The sequence below is a fragment of the Lygodium microphyllum genome, chromosome 15 (genome assembly GCF_053477565.2).
Source record: "Lygodium microphyllum isolate KBCC chromosome 15, Lygodium_microphyllum_v1.1.10, whole genome shotgun sequence".
NCBI classification, from domain to species: domain Eukaryota; kingdom Viridiplantae; phylum Streptophyta; class Polypodiopsida; order Schizaeales; family Lygodiaceae; genus Lygodium; species Lygodium microphyllum.
Window position 1 is genome coordinate 146,103,665 of NC_141149.1, and position 20,480 is coordinate 146,124,144.

A 20,480-nucleotide genomic window follows, 5' to 3' on the forward strand; every position below is an offset into this window, starting at 1 on the left:
TTATTTAGGAGTTGGACTTCCACTCTCCTTTATACACTCAAGAGGACATGACCTATTGCTTACGTGCTAAACTTGTTTACTACCCACCCACTTTTGGACGGGGAGTCTACCCTACCCACTTTATAGAGTGATGGACAAGGGTGCCCTTTTTGCATGTGCACCCAATCAAAAAAATCATATGTTTTTTAATTTTTTCCTTGTTTGCAAAGTGTGTCCTCTTTGTAGGTAAAGGTATTGTTCCCATGTCTGCACCCAGTATTAAAAACTGCATTCACACAATCCAGGCAAGGGTTGGGTGTAGTTCTTTACTCGATGGGTAACCATCCTCAACAACCCTAGATGCTGTCTTCACATTCCCAAAAGCTGATTCTCTCACCTTCCATCCCCCAAACCTGCAATATACAGCAAAAACAGCTCCTCCAAGAAAGAGGGGGAGAGATGAGAGAGGCAAAGATTGATTCGTGCCAAACCAAGACTCATCCAAATCTCATATTGATTTTTGATCTGTTTCCATTCCCTAAAGTTGATTTTCCAAACTTCCAAACCCAAAACCTGCAATTACTTGTAGTACACAGCCAAAACAGCCATGAGCTCCTTGAAGAAAGCGAGGGAGAGAGATGAGAGAGGTAAGATTGATTCGCCAAAACCAGACCCATCCAAATGCCATGTCATGAAGGAAAAATACAACATTAATATTTGCACTTTGGATTAATTCCAGCCTTTGTAAATTTAGCTTTAGCCTATGTGCACATGTGTGAACAGCCCTTAAGTTTGGAAGAGGGCTAGAATAAAAGGGACTAGAGGCCAAAGGCAAGACATCTTTTGATCATTCAATAATCTTGGCTTTACCATTTTCTTAGAGTTAGCTTCTTTCTAGCCTATGAAGCACTCAGCCATGGCCGTCATGTATTCTTGAATCCCCAACCATTAATACATGATGAGGATGTCTTGGTGCAATAGATTTGTTAATTCTTTGTTGTAGCTTAGTTAATTTTCAATTTCAGTTAGATTTCATTCCATGGTTGATTGCTTTCATTACATTGGTATCAGAGCTGTAGCTTAGATCCTTGCAGAAGTCATTTTCAAGTACTAGATTCAGTTTCCTAGGCTAGAGAGAGCAAACCATAGTTAGGAATTTGAGTGACAGGACTTGACAGGACATGAAGATTTCAAACCGGAGTTACATGTGAAGGTCTACTACAAACAAGGATGAAGATGGTGATTCTTGGCATTACCAATGGAAGAAATGGAAGGCTCCAGCCAAAATAGCAGGACGTGATCAAGATTGAGCCAAAATTTGGGGTAAGTGTACAAACAAATGGTTACAGGACATTTTAACTGTGGTTACTTTTGAGAAGGAAGGGTTTCTTCTTCCCTTTCCTCATTTCTTCAAGCTTTCCACAAGAATCCATGGCCAAGACAACATCAGATCTTCGCCTTCTCACTTCTATCATGAGAATGTGTTGGATGACCTCTTTCCCTGCCTCAAGAGCTTCAAGAGGAGTAGCTTATGTAGCTACTTAGCACCATTGCTGATTTCTAGTACGTGAGTATGTACTCACGCTGTTTGCGCCGCCAGTACATACTCTTATACTGCGTGAGAAATTCAGGGTGATGATCCTCTTGAGCATTGCTATTGATCTTCCAACCTTGGACAAGAGATATCTCACCAATTTCTTCAAGATCCTTATCAGTTTGGAGTCTTCCCTCTTCTTCAAAACCCTGGTTATGGAGTTTTATGACAGTTTTGGACAGCACTCAAATTTCTCAGATTTCTTCATCAAGATCAAAGGGTTTTTGCTCTATTATACTCCCTGAGGCTTCTACATACATCCTAGTACCAACATTGATTGATCTTGAAGCTTGAAGCTTTGTTGGAGCTTGGATATGGAGATTGCAAACTCTATGTGTAACAGTCTGGGACAGCATTAAGATTCCTGAAATTTTTAAAGCAATTCATGGGGCTTTTGTGGGCAAAGCATCTCTGAAGCTTCCTCAACCATTCCCCCTCAAGAATCCATCAACATTGGACCGACATTGAAGAGATTGAAGCCAATGGAGGTCTAGGTGTTCAATGGACAGCATGAAGCTTTTATGCCATTAAATGTTGGGTCCATTGAAGAGATTGAAGCCAATGGAGGTCTAGGTGTTCAATGGACAGCATGAAGCTTTTATGCCATTAAATGTTGGCATTTCCTCTCAAATTTCGGGATCTCTTGGACACATTGAAGCCCTCTCTATTACCTATTGCAACCTACTTCAAGTAGAGAAGGTAAATGGTCTTCATCAACCCACATTTGGAGCATTTATGGAGTCATGGAGCTTTCATGGGATTAATGAAGCTGAAGCTTATCAAGGAAGGGATTATCCTTGAATATTGAAGATCTCTTGGACTGATTTTAGCTGGATTATCAAGCTCAGCTCACCTATGTCAAGCATTATGGATTGAAGGTCATTCCATCAACAATGCTCTTCTCCAATCAATTAAATGAGGTACTCTAATCACTCTTAATTTCTCTTTACATCCAATTGTTGCTGATCTCATTTCCAATTGCTGAAGAGAAATAAGAGGATTAAATGAAGCTTTCATTCATAGCCTAATGCATTACATGAAGCCTATAGGTTATCTCAGTCATTGTCTTTACTAAACCTCTTCAATTTACTGAAATGGCCATCTCTAAATGTCTCAAACTCTTCCATAATGAATGAGCATTACCCATCTACTTCCATTCACTGAAATCAGTAATTTCTTGAGCTTCATTACTCAATCCTTTATTGCCTAACCCTGACATGAAATTGATTGCCTATTTTGCCTCTTGATCATAAGAAAATCATTACCCAATTGGTAAGTGAGAAAAACTTTGTAAGCAGTGAGTCACTCCTGAGGTAAATACCTCTCCACTTCTCATTTACATTTCAGCCTTTTCAATTCCAATCTTGCATATCATGAAAAAGGGCAAATGAAAGGCAATTGTATTTCCTTCCTATTCCATGCATATCATACTGATTTTTAGAGCTAGAATTCACTTGCCATGTACTTGCCCACGAGGAAAAGTGGATGCCGGGCGAGTCGGTAGGACAAAAGAGAGGTGACCCTCCCCTACCGACGAGGACCCTGAAGGGGAGCGCAACCCGGCCCGAGAGGGAACTTTGCAAACCCCTTGGATCTCGGATCCCACGTATTTTCAAGTTTAGGTGCAGGTACAAATCTCAAAGGCACTTGAAATCAGCCTACAGCATGAGTTATGGACAGTGAGTTCTTGTGATATTGGCAAATGTATGGTATGGCAAATGTATGAAGACATATGGCTACAATAAAATGTATGCATCTTATGGTAAAGACACTATGGTTCAGCATGAAAGATTGGAACAGAGTATGTATACATACCCTCATTAAAGATTGCAGTCTACATTGAGTTAGACAGCCATTTTACTGGTTACAGAAGTCATTTTCAGTATGGGCAGACGTATGAGACTCTCCTACAAGGTTATGAAGTTGGTACATGCTTGGTATTGATGGTACAAGCCATTAATTGACTAGAACAGGGTATTCACTGCCTGCAGGAATTTTCAGACAGCAACAGAAAATCCCTTACAGAAATTTCTGTACTCATCCATTTTCTGCACTTGATAGATCATTGGATAGAGGGCTCTTCAAGCTTTGAACAGAGCCAGAGACCTCGTAATTTGGAGCTCTAGAAGTAAAGATAATCAAGTTTTTCTACTATAGGAAATTCAGCATCACACCCTTGCTGTAATTTCTGTAAAATATTGGCAGCATGCTCATCAAGCACATATTCCTCTTGAATGTCTTCAATCCACTCCTTATAGATGGTGGACACAGTAGATAGACTGCATGCCCACATTCTTGATAACGCATCAGCTACCACATTATCCTTGCCAGCCATGTATGATATTTCAAAATCATATGATTGCAAAGTAGCCAACCATCTCTTTTGCTTGGGAGAAAGATTGGGCTGCGAGAGAAAATATCTCAAGACCCTATGATCGCTTTTGACTTTGAAGTGTGTCCCATAGAGGTAGTGGTGCCATTTCTTGATTGCATGTAAAATAGCAAGCATCTCCTGCTCATAAACATGCATCTCTCTCTCTTTGTCATCAAATTTTCTGCTCTCAAATGCAATGACACCATGCTCCTGTACCAAAACTGCTCCCAAACCATGAGGTCGATGCAAGCTCCACTCACTCCCCTACCAATCAACCCATAGAGACGTCTCATATCTCAATGAATTCAAACAGTTTTCAACAATTGTCAAATGACATAAAGGATATGAAATCAGGTTTCGAGGGTATGAGGTTGGGTATTGACAAGCTTGTAGCACTTCTTGGTGAGAAAATGTTGCCTACAGCTGGTCTTAATATCCCACAACCGCATAGGGCTGAAGAACCACCTAAACCACTTACTCCTAAGGTGGTAGGTCAATTTGAAGTTGGGGAATCATCTAAAGCTAAGGATTTTGCTCATCCCACTTCACTTCAGCCACAATTCCATCAACAAAAGGGTCACTTTCAGCCACATGGGCAGGATCTTCAAGAAAGAGTGCAAACAAACTCAAAGCATGATGAAGACATCCATGGGTGCAACTCTTTCTACAAGCAATTTTACCCTCAAGCAAATGTTGGTAGCTATGAGCAAGTCCATATTAATTCAGCCCCAAACTCTTATGGGCAGCCACATGGACATGTGAATTCAGCCCCAAATGCTTTTGGACAGCCACAACATAATTTCTCTTCTCAAGTGCAGGCCAATAGGCCAAGTCCCATGTCAAATCATGGTTGGAATCAGCAAAATAATGGGCAGCAACCACCTTTCAATTCACCGATGCATGGACAACCTCCCAATGTGAGCAACACATACTTTCATCCTCAAGGACATTGTTTCCAGCCACAAAGTCATGGTATGCATTATGGACAGCAAACTCCTTATGCACAAGGGCATGGAAATAATGAATATCCTAGACAATGACCTTTTGGCAATTCTTTTGGGCCACAAAACCATAGTGGGCAGCAGCACCCTAATGGACAACCTCCTCAATACGAGAGAGAGTACAAGGAGAAAATAATTATCTCAAACTTCAAGGGAGAGAACCCTTCACCCACGGAGTTGGAGGAGTGGTTTGACAAGTTAGAGATGTATTTTTCCCTTTACCCAAGGCCCGAGAATGCCAAAGTAAAATTTGCAGCCCTTCATCTAGAAGGCTATGCTCACACTTGGTGGAGATATATGGCGAGGATGGGACATGACTTCTTGTCTTGGGATGCATTGAAAAATGCTATGATTGAAGTCTTTGTTTCCCCTATTGAAAAAGAGCGGTTAGAGAAAAAGTGGTATGCACTTGAGCAACGTGGTCTCTCGGTTAGAGAGTACTGAAATCAGTTTTTGAACCTCTCGATGTATGTTCATGGGGTCTCCGATAGTGCCAAGTTGAATAAATACATATTTGGTTTGGAACCTATTCTTTCTTCTGAAGTTGGAGCCATGAATCCTACATCCCTACAAGCTGCCATTCAATTGGCTGAACGTTATGGGCAGAAATACAAGGGTTTTCAGCCAAAAACAGGGCATTCTTTTCAGCCTACACAGTTCCCAAGGACATCAGGCCATTATGGGCATGCTAAAACTGATTTTCAGCATATTGGGAAGCCATCAAATACTTTCAGCAATACCTACAGTAAGATACCCACTTTTCCTACTGTGTTTGGGTCAAAACAAAGCAGTAATTTCAGACCTAATGCTGAAAATAGATTTGACGCAAAGAGGACTGATATAAATGCCAAAACTTCGGCCCCTACTCAAGGCAAACATGTATCGAATGACAAGCTCAAAGATATGTATGCTAAAGGTCTATGCTACAAATGTGGAGAGAAATGGTCACCCGATCATAAGTCCAAATGCAAGGCCAAAAATATAAAGATTAGCATGATCATCGAGGATGATTCCGATGTTGAATCTATTGAAGGAAGCTTGGCTCAGCTTGATGTCACAACAACTCAAGAAGAGGCGCATGAAAATGAAGAGAATGGCCATGATGAGTTCCATGATCCGATGGATGGGTTTCCTTTCGACCCGGGTGGTCATTATTTGGATGATTCATGGACTGATTTACATCCATTGCTATGTGCCATATCAAGTGATGCATGGAGTGGTTCAAGAGGGGATAATACCCTACGCCTTAAAGGTCAAATCAAGGGAAGGACCGCTCATATACTCATAGATACGGGAAGTACACATAGCTTCATTAATGCTAAGTCACTCAATGGGCTGAAATTGAATACGCATGAAATGCCTACATCACTCAAAATCCAAGTGGCAAATGGAAATTTTGAGATGAGCAATCAATGCTGTCCAAATGTACCTATCACCCTTTCCCCATTGTGCACTACATCAGTGAGCCTAATTGCATTAGAAATGGGTCCCATTGATATAATACTTGGCTGCAACTGGCTGAAATCTTTGGGCAGATTTACCATGGATCTCAACAACATGGAAATGGAGTTTAAATGGTGTGGACAACAAGTAACACTACATGGAGCTGAAAAGAAAAGAATGGAGATGATCAGTCCCAAGAAGGTTAAGAAAGAGATAAATGCAAAGGCATGTATGTTCACCATTCTTCTTTCCAAGATTGAAGAGGATCAGCCCTCTTCTTCTACCAACAATATGGACCCATGTCTTTGTAAATTGCTGAAAGAATATGATGATATTTTCCAGCCACCTACCTCTCTTCCTCCCAAAAGAGAAGTGGATCATCCCATTGACTTGCTGCCCAATACAAAGCCCATCAACAAACCACCATATCGCCTCTCCAAAGTGGAAAGAGAAGAGGTAGAACGCCAAGTCAAAGAGCTTTTGGAAATGGGTCTCATTAAGGCAAGCCAATCACCTTTTGCTTCTCCAGTCCTTCTTGTGAAGAAGAAAGATGGCTCCTTTCGAATGTGCATTGATTACCGCGATCTCAACAAGGTCACTATCAAGAATAGGTATCCCATACCTAGAATAGATGATCTCTTAGATGAATTGAAGGATGCCAAGGTGTTTTCAAAAATTGACTTGAGATCGGGATATCATCAAATACGCATGAAGGAAGGGGATGAATTCAAAACAGCCTTTAGGACGGAGAGGGGTCTTTATCAGTTTATGGTTATGCCTTTTGGGTTATCAAATGCTCCAGCCACATTCCAGTCTCTCATGAATAAGATACTTCAGCCATTGCTCTTTAAAACAGTTTTGGTATTCTTTGATGACATTTTGATCTATAGCAAGAATAAAGAAGACCATTTGCAGCATGTAAAAGAGGTCTTTGACATATTGAGGATACACAAACTGTTTGCCAAGGCCACTAAATGCTCTTTTATGACAAAGGAAGTGGAGTACTTGGGTCATATAGTGGGAGAAGATGGAATCAAAGTGGATCCTAAGAAGGTTCAGTGCGTCAAAGAATGGCCTACACCAACCAATGCCACTTCATTAAGAGGGTTCCTTGGTTTGTCATCCTTTTACCGACGGTTTATGAAAAACTATGCTCATGTTGCAGCTCCTCTTACCGATCGGCTGAAAAAGGAGGCCTTCTTTTGGGATGAGATCGCTGACAAGAGCTTTAATGAGCTGAAAGAATTGCTTGTTTCAGCACCCATACTAGTTTGCCCTGACTTCTCCAAGACTTTTACCATTTATGCAGATGCCAGTGGTAGAGGTTTGGGAGCAGTTTTGGTACAGGAGCATGGTGTCATTGCATTTGAGAGCAGAAAATTTGATGACAAAGAGAGAGAGATGCATGTTTATGAGCAGGAGATGCTTGCTATTTTACATGCAATCAAGAAATTGCACCACTACCTCTATGGGACACACTTCAAAGTCAAAAGCGATCATAGGGTCTTGAGATATTTTCTCTCGCAGCCCAATCTTTCTCCCAAGCAAAAGAGATGGTTGGCTACTTTGCAATCATATGATTTTGAAATATCATACATGGCTGGCAAGGATAATGTGGTAGCTGATGCGTTATCAAGAATGTGGGCATGCAGTCTATCTACTGTGTCCACCATCTATAAGGAGTGGATTGAAGACATTCAAGAGGAATATGTGCTTGATGAGCATGCTGCCATTATATTACAGAAATTACAGCAAGGGTGTGATGCTGAATTTCCTAATTTTAAAGTGCATAATGGCCTCTTATGGTTTAAGGGTAAAGTGTACTTGATTCCCAGCAGTAAATTCAAGCTGAAGGTGCTTCAAGAGATGCATTCATCACCAATGGCTGGTCACTTGGGCCTTTTCAAGACGTTTGATAGAGTTCATCAAAGTTTTTATTGGAAAGGTCTATGGAAAGATGTTAAAGAGTATGTATCTCAGTGTTTGGAGTGTCAGCAAAATAAGGATTCCACTCTATTACCAGCTGGCTTACTTCAGCCTTTACCTATACCTACGGGCAAATGGACAGATATTTCCATGGATTTCATAACGGGATTGCCTACTACCAGTCATGGATGGAATAGTATCTATGTGGTAGTTGATAGATTGACCAAATCAGCCCACTTTATCCCAACTAAAGTCCAATATTCAGCAAGACAAGTCGCCGAGCAATTTATGGAATGTGTGTTCAAACTACATGGTATGCCTATGAGAATAGTATCAGACCGTGATTCAAAGTTTATGGGCGACTTTTGGAAAAGTCTATTCTCTTCTATGGGTACTTTCCTCACTCCTAGCACGGCCTATCACCCTCAGACTGATGGGCAAACGGAGAGAGTCAATCATTGGGTGAAAGTGTACCTGAGGCATTATTGTCATGACACACAAGCTTCATGGGATCGTTGGATCCACCTTGCTGAATTTTGCTATAATAACACGCATCACATGAGCATTGGGATGTCTCCGTTTGAAGCTCTTTATGGGTATAAAGTTCAACTTCCATCAGTTTTATTCCATGAAGACATCAACCCACAAGCAAAGGAAGAGTTGGAAAGAATGGAGTTGCTCATGAGGCAATGCAAGGACAACATAAGGAAAGCACAAGACGTAATGAAGGTCTATGCTGATGAGAAAAGAAGACATTTAGACTTCAAGGTTGGAGATTGGGTATTTCTCAAAGTGCCCAAGACGCATTATGCTTCACTAAAGGGTGGGAATAACAAGCTTGCTCATAGGTTTTATGGACCATATTTGATTCTGGACAAAATTGGAGAGCTTGCTTATAAACTTCAGCTACCATCCTCCACTAGAATACATGATGTATTCCATATTTCACAGCTGAAGAAGTATGTTGGGCCCGATGTACAAGTATTGGAAGAGTTACCACCATTGGATGAGGCAGGACTGATCATATATGAACCTGAAAGCATTATTGGAAAGAGAGAGAAAGTTCTCAGAAATCGTACTCTCATTGAGTATCTTATTAAGTGGAAGAATTTACCCATTGAAGAGTCTTCTTGGCAACCATCCACTTATGTCAGTAACTTTCCTTGGCTATTACAGGATGATATATGATGCAGTATGCAGTGACTGTGCAGAGACAGCTTGCTGTATGAAATTTCTGCAGACAATAAAACTGTCCTGACTTCATCAAAATTTGATTCTGATGTTATGGGGTGATGCTTGGGAGTGTATACTTCGTTTCCACACCTCGTACGCCTTATTTGGACCAATATATCAAAAGTTATGGCAGTTTTAGTGAATCAGCCCTGTTTGGACAGCAGCCAGTTTTCTCACAGTTTGGCATGCAAAAAGGTCTTCTTTTCATGGACAGTGCTTTCTTATCATTTGGAAGATGAATGGGCATGATTACTATCATTCTTGACTTGGATATAGGCCATTACTTCTTGGTTTTCAGGACAAAACCATCTTCAGGAAGGGATGGTTTGTCATGAAGGAAAAATACAACATTAATATTTGCACTTTGGATTAATTCCAGCCTTTGTAAATTTAGCTTTAGCCTATGTGCACATGTGTGAACAGCCCTTAAGTTTGGAAGAGGGTTAGAATAAAAAGGACTAGAGGCCAAAGGCAAGACATCTTTTGATCATTCAATAATCTTGGCTTTACCATTTTCTTAGAGTTAGCTTCTTTCTAGCCTATGAAGCACTCAGCCATGGCCGTCATGTATTCTTGAATCCCCAACCATTAATACATGATGAGGATGTCTTGGTGCAATAGATTTGTTAATTCTTTGTTGTAGCTTAGTTAATTTTCAATTTCAGTTAGATTTCATTCCATGGTTGATTGCTTTCATTACATGCCACAATGATTTTTTGTCTATTTCTTGCCCAAAGTTCCAAATGCTTTGGCCAAACTTTTAATATAAAGCGTTTTTACATTAAACCTGAATTTTTTGCCACTTCACCAGGTGCAATCCCTCATCAGTACTACCACATCATCACTGCCACATCGTCATGTCAAAACATAGTCATGTCTACCATCAAATGAAACATCTTGAACTGCTCTTTACCATGCAATTTATCCCCAAATTTGCACTTGGAACTTCCATAGTTTCATTCATGACATTGTTCACTTCTTACCTTTGGCAATTAAAACATTCCAAAGTTTTAATTACCTTTAGCAAGTTCGCATGCTAGGAACCAAATGACCCAAGCACCATATGCATCTCCTGCTGCCATAAACATGTATTACAAAAAACTAGACTTGTCTATATGGTACTCAGTGTCCAAAATAAGCATCCATATACAACCACAAAAACATATAATATCACCAAGCAACCTGTAGATAACTGAGTTTCTTTGTACCACAGGAGTGGAGGTGCTACCTCCCTCTTGAGCATCAGAAAATGCTCCACACCTATGCTCTATTGAGCCTAGAGAAGCTGCAACCAATGTTAGCTCCAGCTATAGGTAGACTTGCAACAACTGAGATGAATCTGCCAAGTCACCCCCCTCCATACACTTCAGACAATGCACTTTTTCAGATAACAAGACTTTTTCTCTTTTCTTCCCCTTTCCTTTATGTGCCAATCTCTATTCCATGAACTTGTAGCTGAACCTCATCAGCCATGCACACTCACTCATCACCATGGAAAGGAAACATGTATAGGGAGAAAGGTAAAAGGGGTTTATAAAAACCCACCAATTCACCATGGCCTTCACATATTTCAGGGGTAAAGAAAGACTGTTCCATTCGCCTCTATGTCAACTATAGAGCATTGATAGAATTACAGCAAATAAACAGGTTTCCTATGCTCCCTATGAGTATCTTTCTTATAAATCAGAGGGGGCTAATAGATTTGGGATCTGGCTGTTACAGGTTAGAATTCGGGCTGAGGATGTTTCAAAGATGGCATTTAAATCCAAGTATGTAATTGTAAGTTTTTCCTTATGCTTGCTTGTCTTACCAATTTGCCAACCACATTCATGAAACTCATGAAGAGTGATTTAAAGCCCTGCCTAGGTCATTCTGTCATAGTATTTCTTGATGATATCCTTGTCTACGACAAATCTAAGGAATAATATTTGGAATATTTAAAAAGGTGTTCCAATTATTAATAAAGCATCCCCTTTATGCTAAGGAATCCAAGGCTGGATCTAGAAAAAGCATGGGAAATTTTGACCATGCCCACAAAACCTAGCCTAAAGAGCTGCATTTATCTAGATCAAATGTACTCAATGTTATACCAATATAGTTGTTCCAATTACCGACCAACGTAAAGGAAAAGGCAACAGGAAAGGGAACAAGAAAGTGTTTCTACTCTGAACAGATCACAATGAAATTTTTGAAAAGCTTAAGGTAGCTATTCTTATAGGTCCAATTTGTATTATAGTAGGTGGTTTAGACTGATGCAAGTAATTTTGCAATTGATGCAGCCTTTTTATAAGAAGGTCAAACAATGGCATTGAGATGAGCTAGACTGTGCACGACAAAATCTATTTGGTGAAGACAGCATTGAGTGGCTTACTAATCAAGAAAAATTAAAAGGGTTGTAAGGCCAAATAGGCTGAACTTCTCTAGGAATTCAACTATGAATTATGATACAGGAAAGGAAAATATAGTACTATATCAGATTGACTTCCTAGAATGCCCATAATATATTGATTGAGTTTGACTCAGCTCCCTAGTCATCAACTTGAATCATTACAAGGCGGGTGTCACATTGATCTTGTATATTTCAAAACGTAGGAGAGAATTGAAAAAGGGAATCCAATTGTATGGGCTAAAGAAGTCAATAAAACTGCAAGGCTAAAGACTAGATGGCTTCTCCATCCATTTGAAATTCCTTTGGAAAAATGGGAGAATATCGCCATGGATTTTATTATTGGAATTATTAGATATCGTTATTGCCCCTCGTGTGTCCACCTTAGAAAGACAGAGCCACCACTCTTTTCGCCCCTTATATTCCTCTCACGGGTGGTGTAGACTTAATTGCGTCAATACATGCATGTCCTTCCCCCTTCATGCAAGCCCTTTGGCACAACATCCTTGCTCTTGGACACAAAGAAAGGCTGCTCTATACTTGCTTCCTAGCAATGCATGTTTTACTAGCTTCGGTGCACATCAATGGATTCAATTTGGTTTTCTCATTTATCTTTATGCTTTCATCTTATATGTTTCATCTCTATGCTCTTTAATCCTGTGTCCTGCTTACTAGTTTCATTCTTTTGACACGGTATCTAAGGTTAAAAGTTTGCTCGCTGTGTCTTAAGATTTATGTATTGTTCTGACTAGCAACTGTCGCACTTGTGTCAGCTTTCAATTTCCTGTGCTTGTGATTCTCATAGTAGCTCATCTTCATACATTTTGACTCCCAGTAAGCATTGACACCTCCTTGTTGAGAATCCCTTCACCCGCAGTTTTGCTGTTTTTGTCTTATTTTGGTTAGATTTTGGGTTATATTGTATGTGAACTCTTGCTTTTTGTAGTCTGTGCTAGTGTTTTGGTTGTGTTCCCTCTCCAAATCCCCTCTTTTCTCTACTTCTTTTCTCAATCCTCTACAAATGGCTCCTCCATGCACATCCACTAATGACAAGCTCCATGGACCTGATTATTACGCGTGGAGTACGGTGATGAAGGACTGGTTTATCCAAAAGCGGTTATGGTACGTGGTTGGTGGAGCGATGGCACATCCTCAACAACCTTCTCCTGTTCCATCTGATTCTTCATCCCATGAGGAGGCAGTGCTTACATGGGATTCGAATGATGCCCGTGTTTATTCGGCCTTACTTCGGTGTATTTCCAAAGAAGTCCTACCGGCGGTCACCTCTTGCAGGACAGCTTCAAACGTATGGTCAAAGTTGCAATTGATATACGAGGCTCCTTCCACCATGAGGGCCGTTACTCTCTATGGCCAGCTCCAGAAACAACTGAATTTTGAACCCAAAGATACAATTCAATTATTCCTACTTCGAGTTACCCAACTCCCGGACCAGCTTCGCTTTATGCAGACTGCCCTATTAGAGGCACATCTTGTTGATACAGTATTCTACAAGCTTCCTTGGGAGTTTGATGGAGTGGCGAATGCTTTACCGGCGTAGGCATCTACGACTCCTATCAGTTTTCTTCATATATCCTCGATGCTACTCGAGCATGAAGCTACTTTGCGATTACAAGGGAGGCTTCCGTCATATTATGAAGGTTCAGATGAGGCTCTTGCAACTTTAGAGAGAGGTTCGAAGATGAAGAAGTCAAAGGCCCAGTGTTACCACAGTGGCAAGAAGGGTCATTTACGTAAGGACTACAACAAGTTAGCGGCTTCCAGGAAGAACAAGAAGCAGAAGATGAAGTAGGATGCGGACTCCTCGGACGAGTCATCATCTGCCTCAGATTCCAACTCAGCTCCTCCGGCCAAGGCGAAGTCCAAAGCACGAAAGGGATCCTCTTCTTCGAATCATGGGAAGGGCTTGGTGGCCCCTTCCTCAGCTACTTTCCAATGGTGGTGATGTGGTCATCCCTCACGACTCTCCAGTGCCAAAGAGGGAGTGTGAGAGGGTGGTGAGATGGGGCAGCCGTGCCTCATCTATATTTCTATACAAATACACAGGATCCAGCGAGGGACGTCCCTGACGCATCGACCGAAGTCTAGCAGGTTCAAATCCTAGAGCTGGGATTGACATCCAAGTTCACGATGGACTGGTTACCTGACAGAGAACGGGTGGCTTTTGTCTAGAGCTCACATGAGGGGACACTTTGGCGGTCTGGCCAAAGAAGGGGAATTCATGGTCATTTCTGCAATGCGGCATTGGTGACAGAATGGTCACGTATGCTACATCAGAGGCATTGTTGACAAACATTGAGAGCTACTATGATATTCTCTATCCTTAAGAGCTGGTACGATCGACATCGACATTAGGTTCTCTCTGAGGCACCTTGGTAGTGGCTTGTGCACCCACTACTTGGATATCCATGGTTCTACTATGATGGACATTGTTGTATGTGCTCTTATGCGACATTATCATTGTATATTGTATTGTATCAGATCACCCATGATCTGAGAGAGGGTGTTAGCAAATTAGTCAGTTCATAGTTGAGTCTATACATGTGGTACAACAGACTGGACACAGAGATATTTTAGGCATTTTATTTGCTAGCATTAATTGTGTTTTGGCATTATTTGCAGCCAATTGACCAACATTTAATACTAGCCGACCAATTATATTTTTGGCATTTATTTGGCCTATATATTCTCAGGCTCCCTCCTCCACATTCATTCATCACCTGACAATTCTTGGAGAGAGAGAGCATGTGTCAGTGTCTCCACAACCGGTGACTCACATTAATTATGTACTATCTCATGTCTTGATATATGGATTCCATTTCCCACGCATACATTTGAGTTCTCATCTGTATTGTCTTCTTTCTTTCCCTTTCTCTTTTGTCTTGTTTTTCAACAATTTATTATAGCTTATGTTTACACTTTCATTGTTGAACCACTTCTAACACCTCTATGTCATTCATTAGACACGGCTAATTCATTCAATCCGTCAACTCTTCTCTCCAGCTTCTCCACTGCCCTCACACCCCTTCAAGAGGACATTGCAGTTCGTGGTTCATGGCTATCTTCATCATCTTCCATGTGCTACGGCACCCTTGTTCCCTTGTATCACATTCACTCCATGATTCAAAACTTCATCATTCCATTCATCATAGTTTCTTCTCTCTTCTCTTCTCTTCTCCATGTTTGCCAAGTTCACTCTGTGTTCCTCCCCGCAAAACCTATTGTCTCGCTAGTACATCATCTTTTGTCACTCCTTGTCTTGCCTAGATTTGTTGGCATCTTGCAAGCATGGCATTGATTGTTGTGGCACCTTCATGTACTCTGCTCGTCTTGCATCACACATGACTGTGTTGTTTGTTGCCATCGCAAGTGCCAACTAGTTTTTGCCTATGGTGTCTTGTCATTTTCTTTCCCTAGTGTCATGTTTTGACATTTGTAGTGGATTACTTCAATAACTCAAGAGGACCTTGCAACCAGCATGGAGATGTTCTATGCCGATCTTTCAAAGCCTCCATGGAGGAGGTTGTGATTTATCAACGCCACAAAGATAGGCTTTGAGAGGAATAGCTTTGTAACAATGGTTTAGACATCTCTTCTTGTGTTTTCATTTTCTCTTCAATGCCAAGCTTTCTCATCAAGGTTTAGGTATTGGTGTGAGCACCTAGCTTTGATACCATGTAAAGAAACACTCCAACACAAACAAAATTTTCAAGGAAGTAACTCCTTTCTCATTGCTGGTCACCATCTATACAGGATTCACATCCAAATTACTCACAAACACAAAGGACCCAAGGACATTGCTATAGATGGGAGTTGATTGCTAATACTACTGTTTGCTACATTTCAGCTATAAGGTGCAACCATGCTATAGATCTTCATGATGTCTCCATTGCAAAGACACTTTCAAGGATTTGAATAGAGATAGTCTATACTCTCCTTAAAAGAGGGAGAGACTAGAAGGCAGCTCTAAGAGGATAAAAAGAAGTAGCAATGCCTTCTAAAAGACCTAGGACTTTGACACCTTTTCCCACACAACCTCTCAAATCGTCTAGCATTATAGCCCACCAAAGGTTGTCTGCAAAACCATTCTATTTATAATGTACTTAGCTACTCTCTAGAAGGGTCTTTCCACTTTGTATTTTAATGGGGATTTTCTCCAATATGATCTTAGCTTCTTTTTTTCGCCCCGAGAGGTTAGGGTTTCCCTTGTCCTCTGGTCTATTCACACCTCACCTTCCCTCATGCAGCCTTGCTTACATAGGGTTCTCATACTATACTTCTGACACCCCCCTCCCCTCAATGCCAAGGTGGCATTGGATCACATAGCATGAAAATGTTCCCCCCTCAATCAATCAATAGTATGTCTTTATAAAGTAGGCTACAAGGATATTTATGGAAGATGATACAAAGGATACTAGAAAAGGTGGTCATCAGGTGCTTTGGAGACATAGTTGGCCTCCAATTTTTTTGGAGCTTCAATGGAGTTAGGACATTTGCTAGTGATATATTCTATTTGCTTCCATTTGTTGCACTTCATCTTGTTGGGATATTTTTTCTAGCAATTGCTTACAATATGTCCCTTTTTATTGCAAAAGAAACATTTAGTGAAAATTGTATGAACTAAGAGTTGATCATGGGTTGTTAAAGTAGATGATGAACTAGTGTTGCCTTCCTTTTTATTTCTTTTCTTCTCATCCAAACACGACTAAATGATGCCTTTAAGTATAGGATTCAATACACTTGTTAGAGTAGTTATAAGAATTGGGAAGACTTTCCTTATAGCCTTTAAAAGTATAGCAATGGCATCTTCTTTAGCAACTTGAGCTTGGACTAAAGCTAGTTGGGCCATTAGCCCCTTCATGTGGGAAATGAACTTTCCCAAGTCTTCTCCTTGCTTGTATTCCAAGCTAAAAAACTCTATTTTAAGGAAAATTTTGGAGTTCTTTCCTCTTGCACCATACAATTTCTCAAGCTCATCCCACTTCTCCTTTATAGTTGCAAGTTAATCAATGTGTTGGATTAAGGATTTATCTAGTACAACATTATTATGGCTTGGGCTCTTTCATCATTTTCTACATCTATAGGATTGTATGGGTCAATGGCCTTGGTCCCTTTAATGAAAGGCCAGCAGCCCCTCTTCATTATTTTATATTTTACAAATATCTACCATGGATAGAAATATTTTCCATCAAACTCACGGATTTGAGGATTTACATCAACATAGACCATGATAGAAAGGTCTTACTGATTACACAGGGCAATGGCAATGTCTAACCCTTTGCAACATGGGCAATAAGAGCGGAAGCAGATGAAATTATGCTTAAATAAAATAAGTAAAAAGCTGGAGGTGATTTAAATTTTGATTAAAAATTCAATAAAATAACATTTGGAGAGAAGCAGTGACATGGTCTATATGTTTATAGTTTTACACATAGCCTTACAATGTCACTTAGTATAATAAGCACTTAATGACCGTACTAGAATGCTAAATGGAGTTCATATTTCAAACTTAACATTCAGATTTCCAATTAACATCACAAGCAATAACTGAGAAATGTAGGATTAGTGCTTACAAGCACTCATCTCTCAGTTTATGTCTCACTTGAGATGTGAAATGTCGTAATGATGTCCACCAAGTGTATCCAACCTTGGGATGGAGCTTCCAAATCTGTAATAAACTCCAAAGAAGATTAATTAGTGATTAGAGTAGATTATTGTCCACGGAAAGCCAAATTATGACCCATGGGACCTTTCCAGATATACAATGATTCTCCTCCCCCATGGTAGGAAAGGATAGCTACGGTGAAAGAACGATCTATATAGCGTGGTTCTCTCGAAAGCGTAACATGCAGGTGATGAGAGCCCCTAACTTCAATAGAGGAGTAGTGGTCAAAAACTGGTGAAGTGGCCCTGTAAAGGGATATCAAAGTCAACCCATACGTGTGCATATGTTGGACATGTCATAATCATGTGCTCCTCTAATTCTACACTCTGTAGTCCACACAGCTTACGTAACCTCATCTCTCTTGCTTGTCCACTCCATGCACCTGTCTTGATCAATAAAGTGTGTGATCGAGTTCGAAGTCATGCAATACTCCGTCCAAATATCACTGAGAGCAGGTTGGCTATGTATGGTTGCATGTGTGCCTCTGCCTGCATGTAGGATTCCCAATATGAAGGATAGATATGCATACTGTAATAAGCAAGTTTGCCATTTGCTCCCTTGCTTTGATGTTTTGCTTGATACGCTCGTAATAGGTATGATTGACATGTGTCCATGCATATATCTTCGGATGCCATATCTAGATATCTATCCACTCCCCACCCTTTAAACCATTAGAATCACTGTTAGTGACTTCCAAGATGATTTAAGTTGAAATGAGAAAGCTTTAAGCTTTCTGCCTATGGCTGCCATCAAGACTGACAATAGTATGAGCAGTAAAGAAGGAATTTTGGCAAAACCTCTTAGGTGGAGTTAGCCCTCTTGGGGGGCTACCAAAGCCCTATGGTAGCCACCATTATTGCACCCTCTCTGGGCCAAGAGCAGCAGAGAAGATACATGTTATCCCAAATTGCACCAGATCTACAAAATCCCCAATGCCCGACTCTTGTGTGGCCAATGTCGAGGTTTTAAGTGATAAGATACCACACCCTAAGGTAGGGAAGAAGTCTCCAAAAGAAATCATGAGCTGAAATGCCCTCCTTTGGCCACACCAACTCCCCTAGGGTCTGCAAGTCTAGAATTGGCTATAGAGGTTGAGAAGATAAGATGAAAAATAAAACTCTCATGTGCACTTAGATTGAAATGAAGTTAGAGGAAGCTCAATGGATCAGAGATGACTCTGATACTATGTTGGAATATCAAAGTTACAACATAGAAGAGTGTGCACAAGAGGAAGAAGAGAGCTCACAAAGTACAAGAAGAAGATCTTGCTTATTCAATTGCTCATGAAAGTACAACTGGTACACTCTCTCATCTACTAAGAGTGACCTTTGGCCATGTTTATATAGCCTTTGAGTGAGCTAGGGTTAGGGTCTCCCCTATCCTCTAGTCTATTCACACCTCACCTTCCCTCATGCACCCTTTCTTACACAGGATTCCCATGCTATACTTCTAAGAAGTATGGCTTGTGTCGTGTCTTATGTACAAGTTGAATCCGAAAGGGACATTTCATATACTGTCAAACAAAAATCACTATGTACAATATTCACATTCTGAACCATTTTATGGTCCCATTTCGACAAGCGGTCATTCATCATAGCCAATCCTATTGGGCAGTTCTTTGCCATTAGCTAGCTCTACGACATGATTCTTTCATATACTTGCCTTTAGTTAATAATTTCATAGTAACAAACCCCTACAAAATTAACTTCCTGGAAGGAAAAAGAGAGATCATTTTCTGTTAAGTCATGAAAGCTATGATGGTAATAATGGTGTGAAATGCCTCTAGCACACCAATAGAAGGCCAAGCATCACACCTTAGCAAATAAAGAGAGAATAGCAAGAACCCAGCCTTCATCAATTTGTTTCAGCAAACAAGCTGTTCATGAAGCAACAATACTATGCATATGGTTCCCTAAACTTCAATAAGATAATGAAACTCCAATTTGATTCAAAAAAAAACTTTAACTGTATGTTACCTTGTTTGGTCGTATGTTCTGGATTTATGTTAAAGACTTTTAGATGTTACTTTTTAAAAGCTTAAAATCCATAACCCTTCAAAATTTATCATCCTTCCCCTTAAATCCTTGTCATATATCATTAACAATCGCATAAAACTTTTGACAGATCTACATGTTTGATGAGTTTCTTCATGCCCTGTCAATGGACAGAAAACAAAGCAGCATCTCTAGATTAATGATTGTAAGATATTGTGTTATGGCGTATTCAAACTTACACGGCAAACCACTCCATCTTCTCCGCAGCTGTACAGAACACGAGGACTGCCTGGCTCTATGGCCAATTTGTGTGCACGACCTTGATGTTTAGCTAACTTTTTGGTCTCCACTCTCCCATCTTCAGAAATAATGGCATGACGAACCTGGAAAAGATGAAATTCTAATTATGACCAGGGCTGATACTGAACCAGCTGCATAGATAAAGACTCTTAGAATCCAACCTGCCCATCAGCAGCACAGCTGACTACACTCCGATCATTGGAAAATGGCATCACTTTTGCTTGGAATACATTACTCTCGTGCCCAGAGCTGTAGTTAAATTTCTCAGTTTTGGCAGCCCAGTCCCAGAAGATGATTCGCCTGTCGTCGGAACCAGACAAAAGCAAATCTCCACGGGGGCTGAAGTGGACTGTGTTCACACATCCAGCGTGACCATTGAGATTACCGTACAGCTCTAGACGTTTGATCAAATCCTGCAATCAATTGAGAACGTTGAAAAAAGCCAACTGTAGGGATGGCAATACAAAGAGATGCTGCAACCAAGGGTTCCAATTTCAATATTCTAACTTCTGATGCACAGACTGAGATCATTGACGAAGAATGGCGTTGTCCTGATCCAGGTGCAAC

General features: G+C 40.6%; 1 protein-coding gene across 2 annotated transcripts in view; it reads right to left on the reverse strand.

Moving 5' to 3' along the window:
* LOC148025192 (Transducin/WD40 repeat-like superfamily protein) overlaps positions 1-20,480 on the reverse strand; it is a 31,170-nt gene that overhangs the window by 10,225 nt on the left and 465 nt on the right. For both annotated transcript variants that reach the window (XM_087694976.1, XM_087694977.1), the window contains exons 2-3: positions 20,075-20,326; positions 19,853-19,996 (exon numbers count right to left, since the gene is read on the reverse strand). In XM_087694976.1, coding sequence (XP_087551102.1) covers positions 19,853-19,996; positions 20,075-20,326 — 396 coding nt within the window. The remainder of the gene's footprint in view (positions 1-19,852; positions 19,997-20,074; positions 20,327-20,480) is intronic.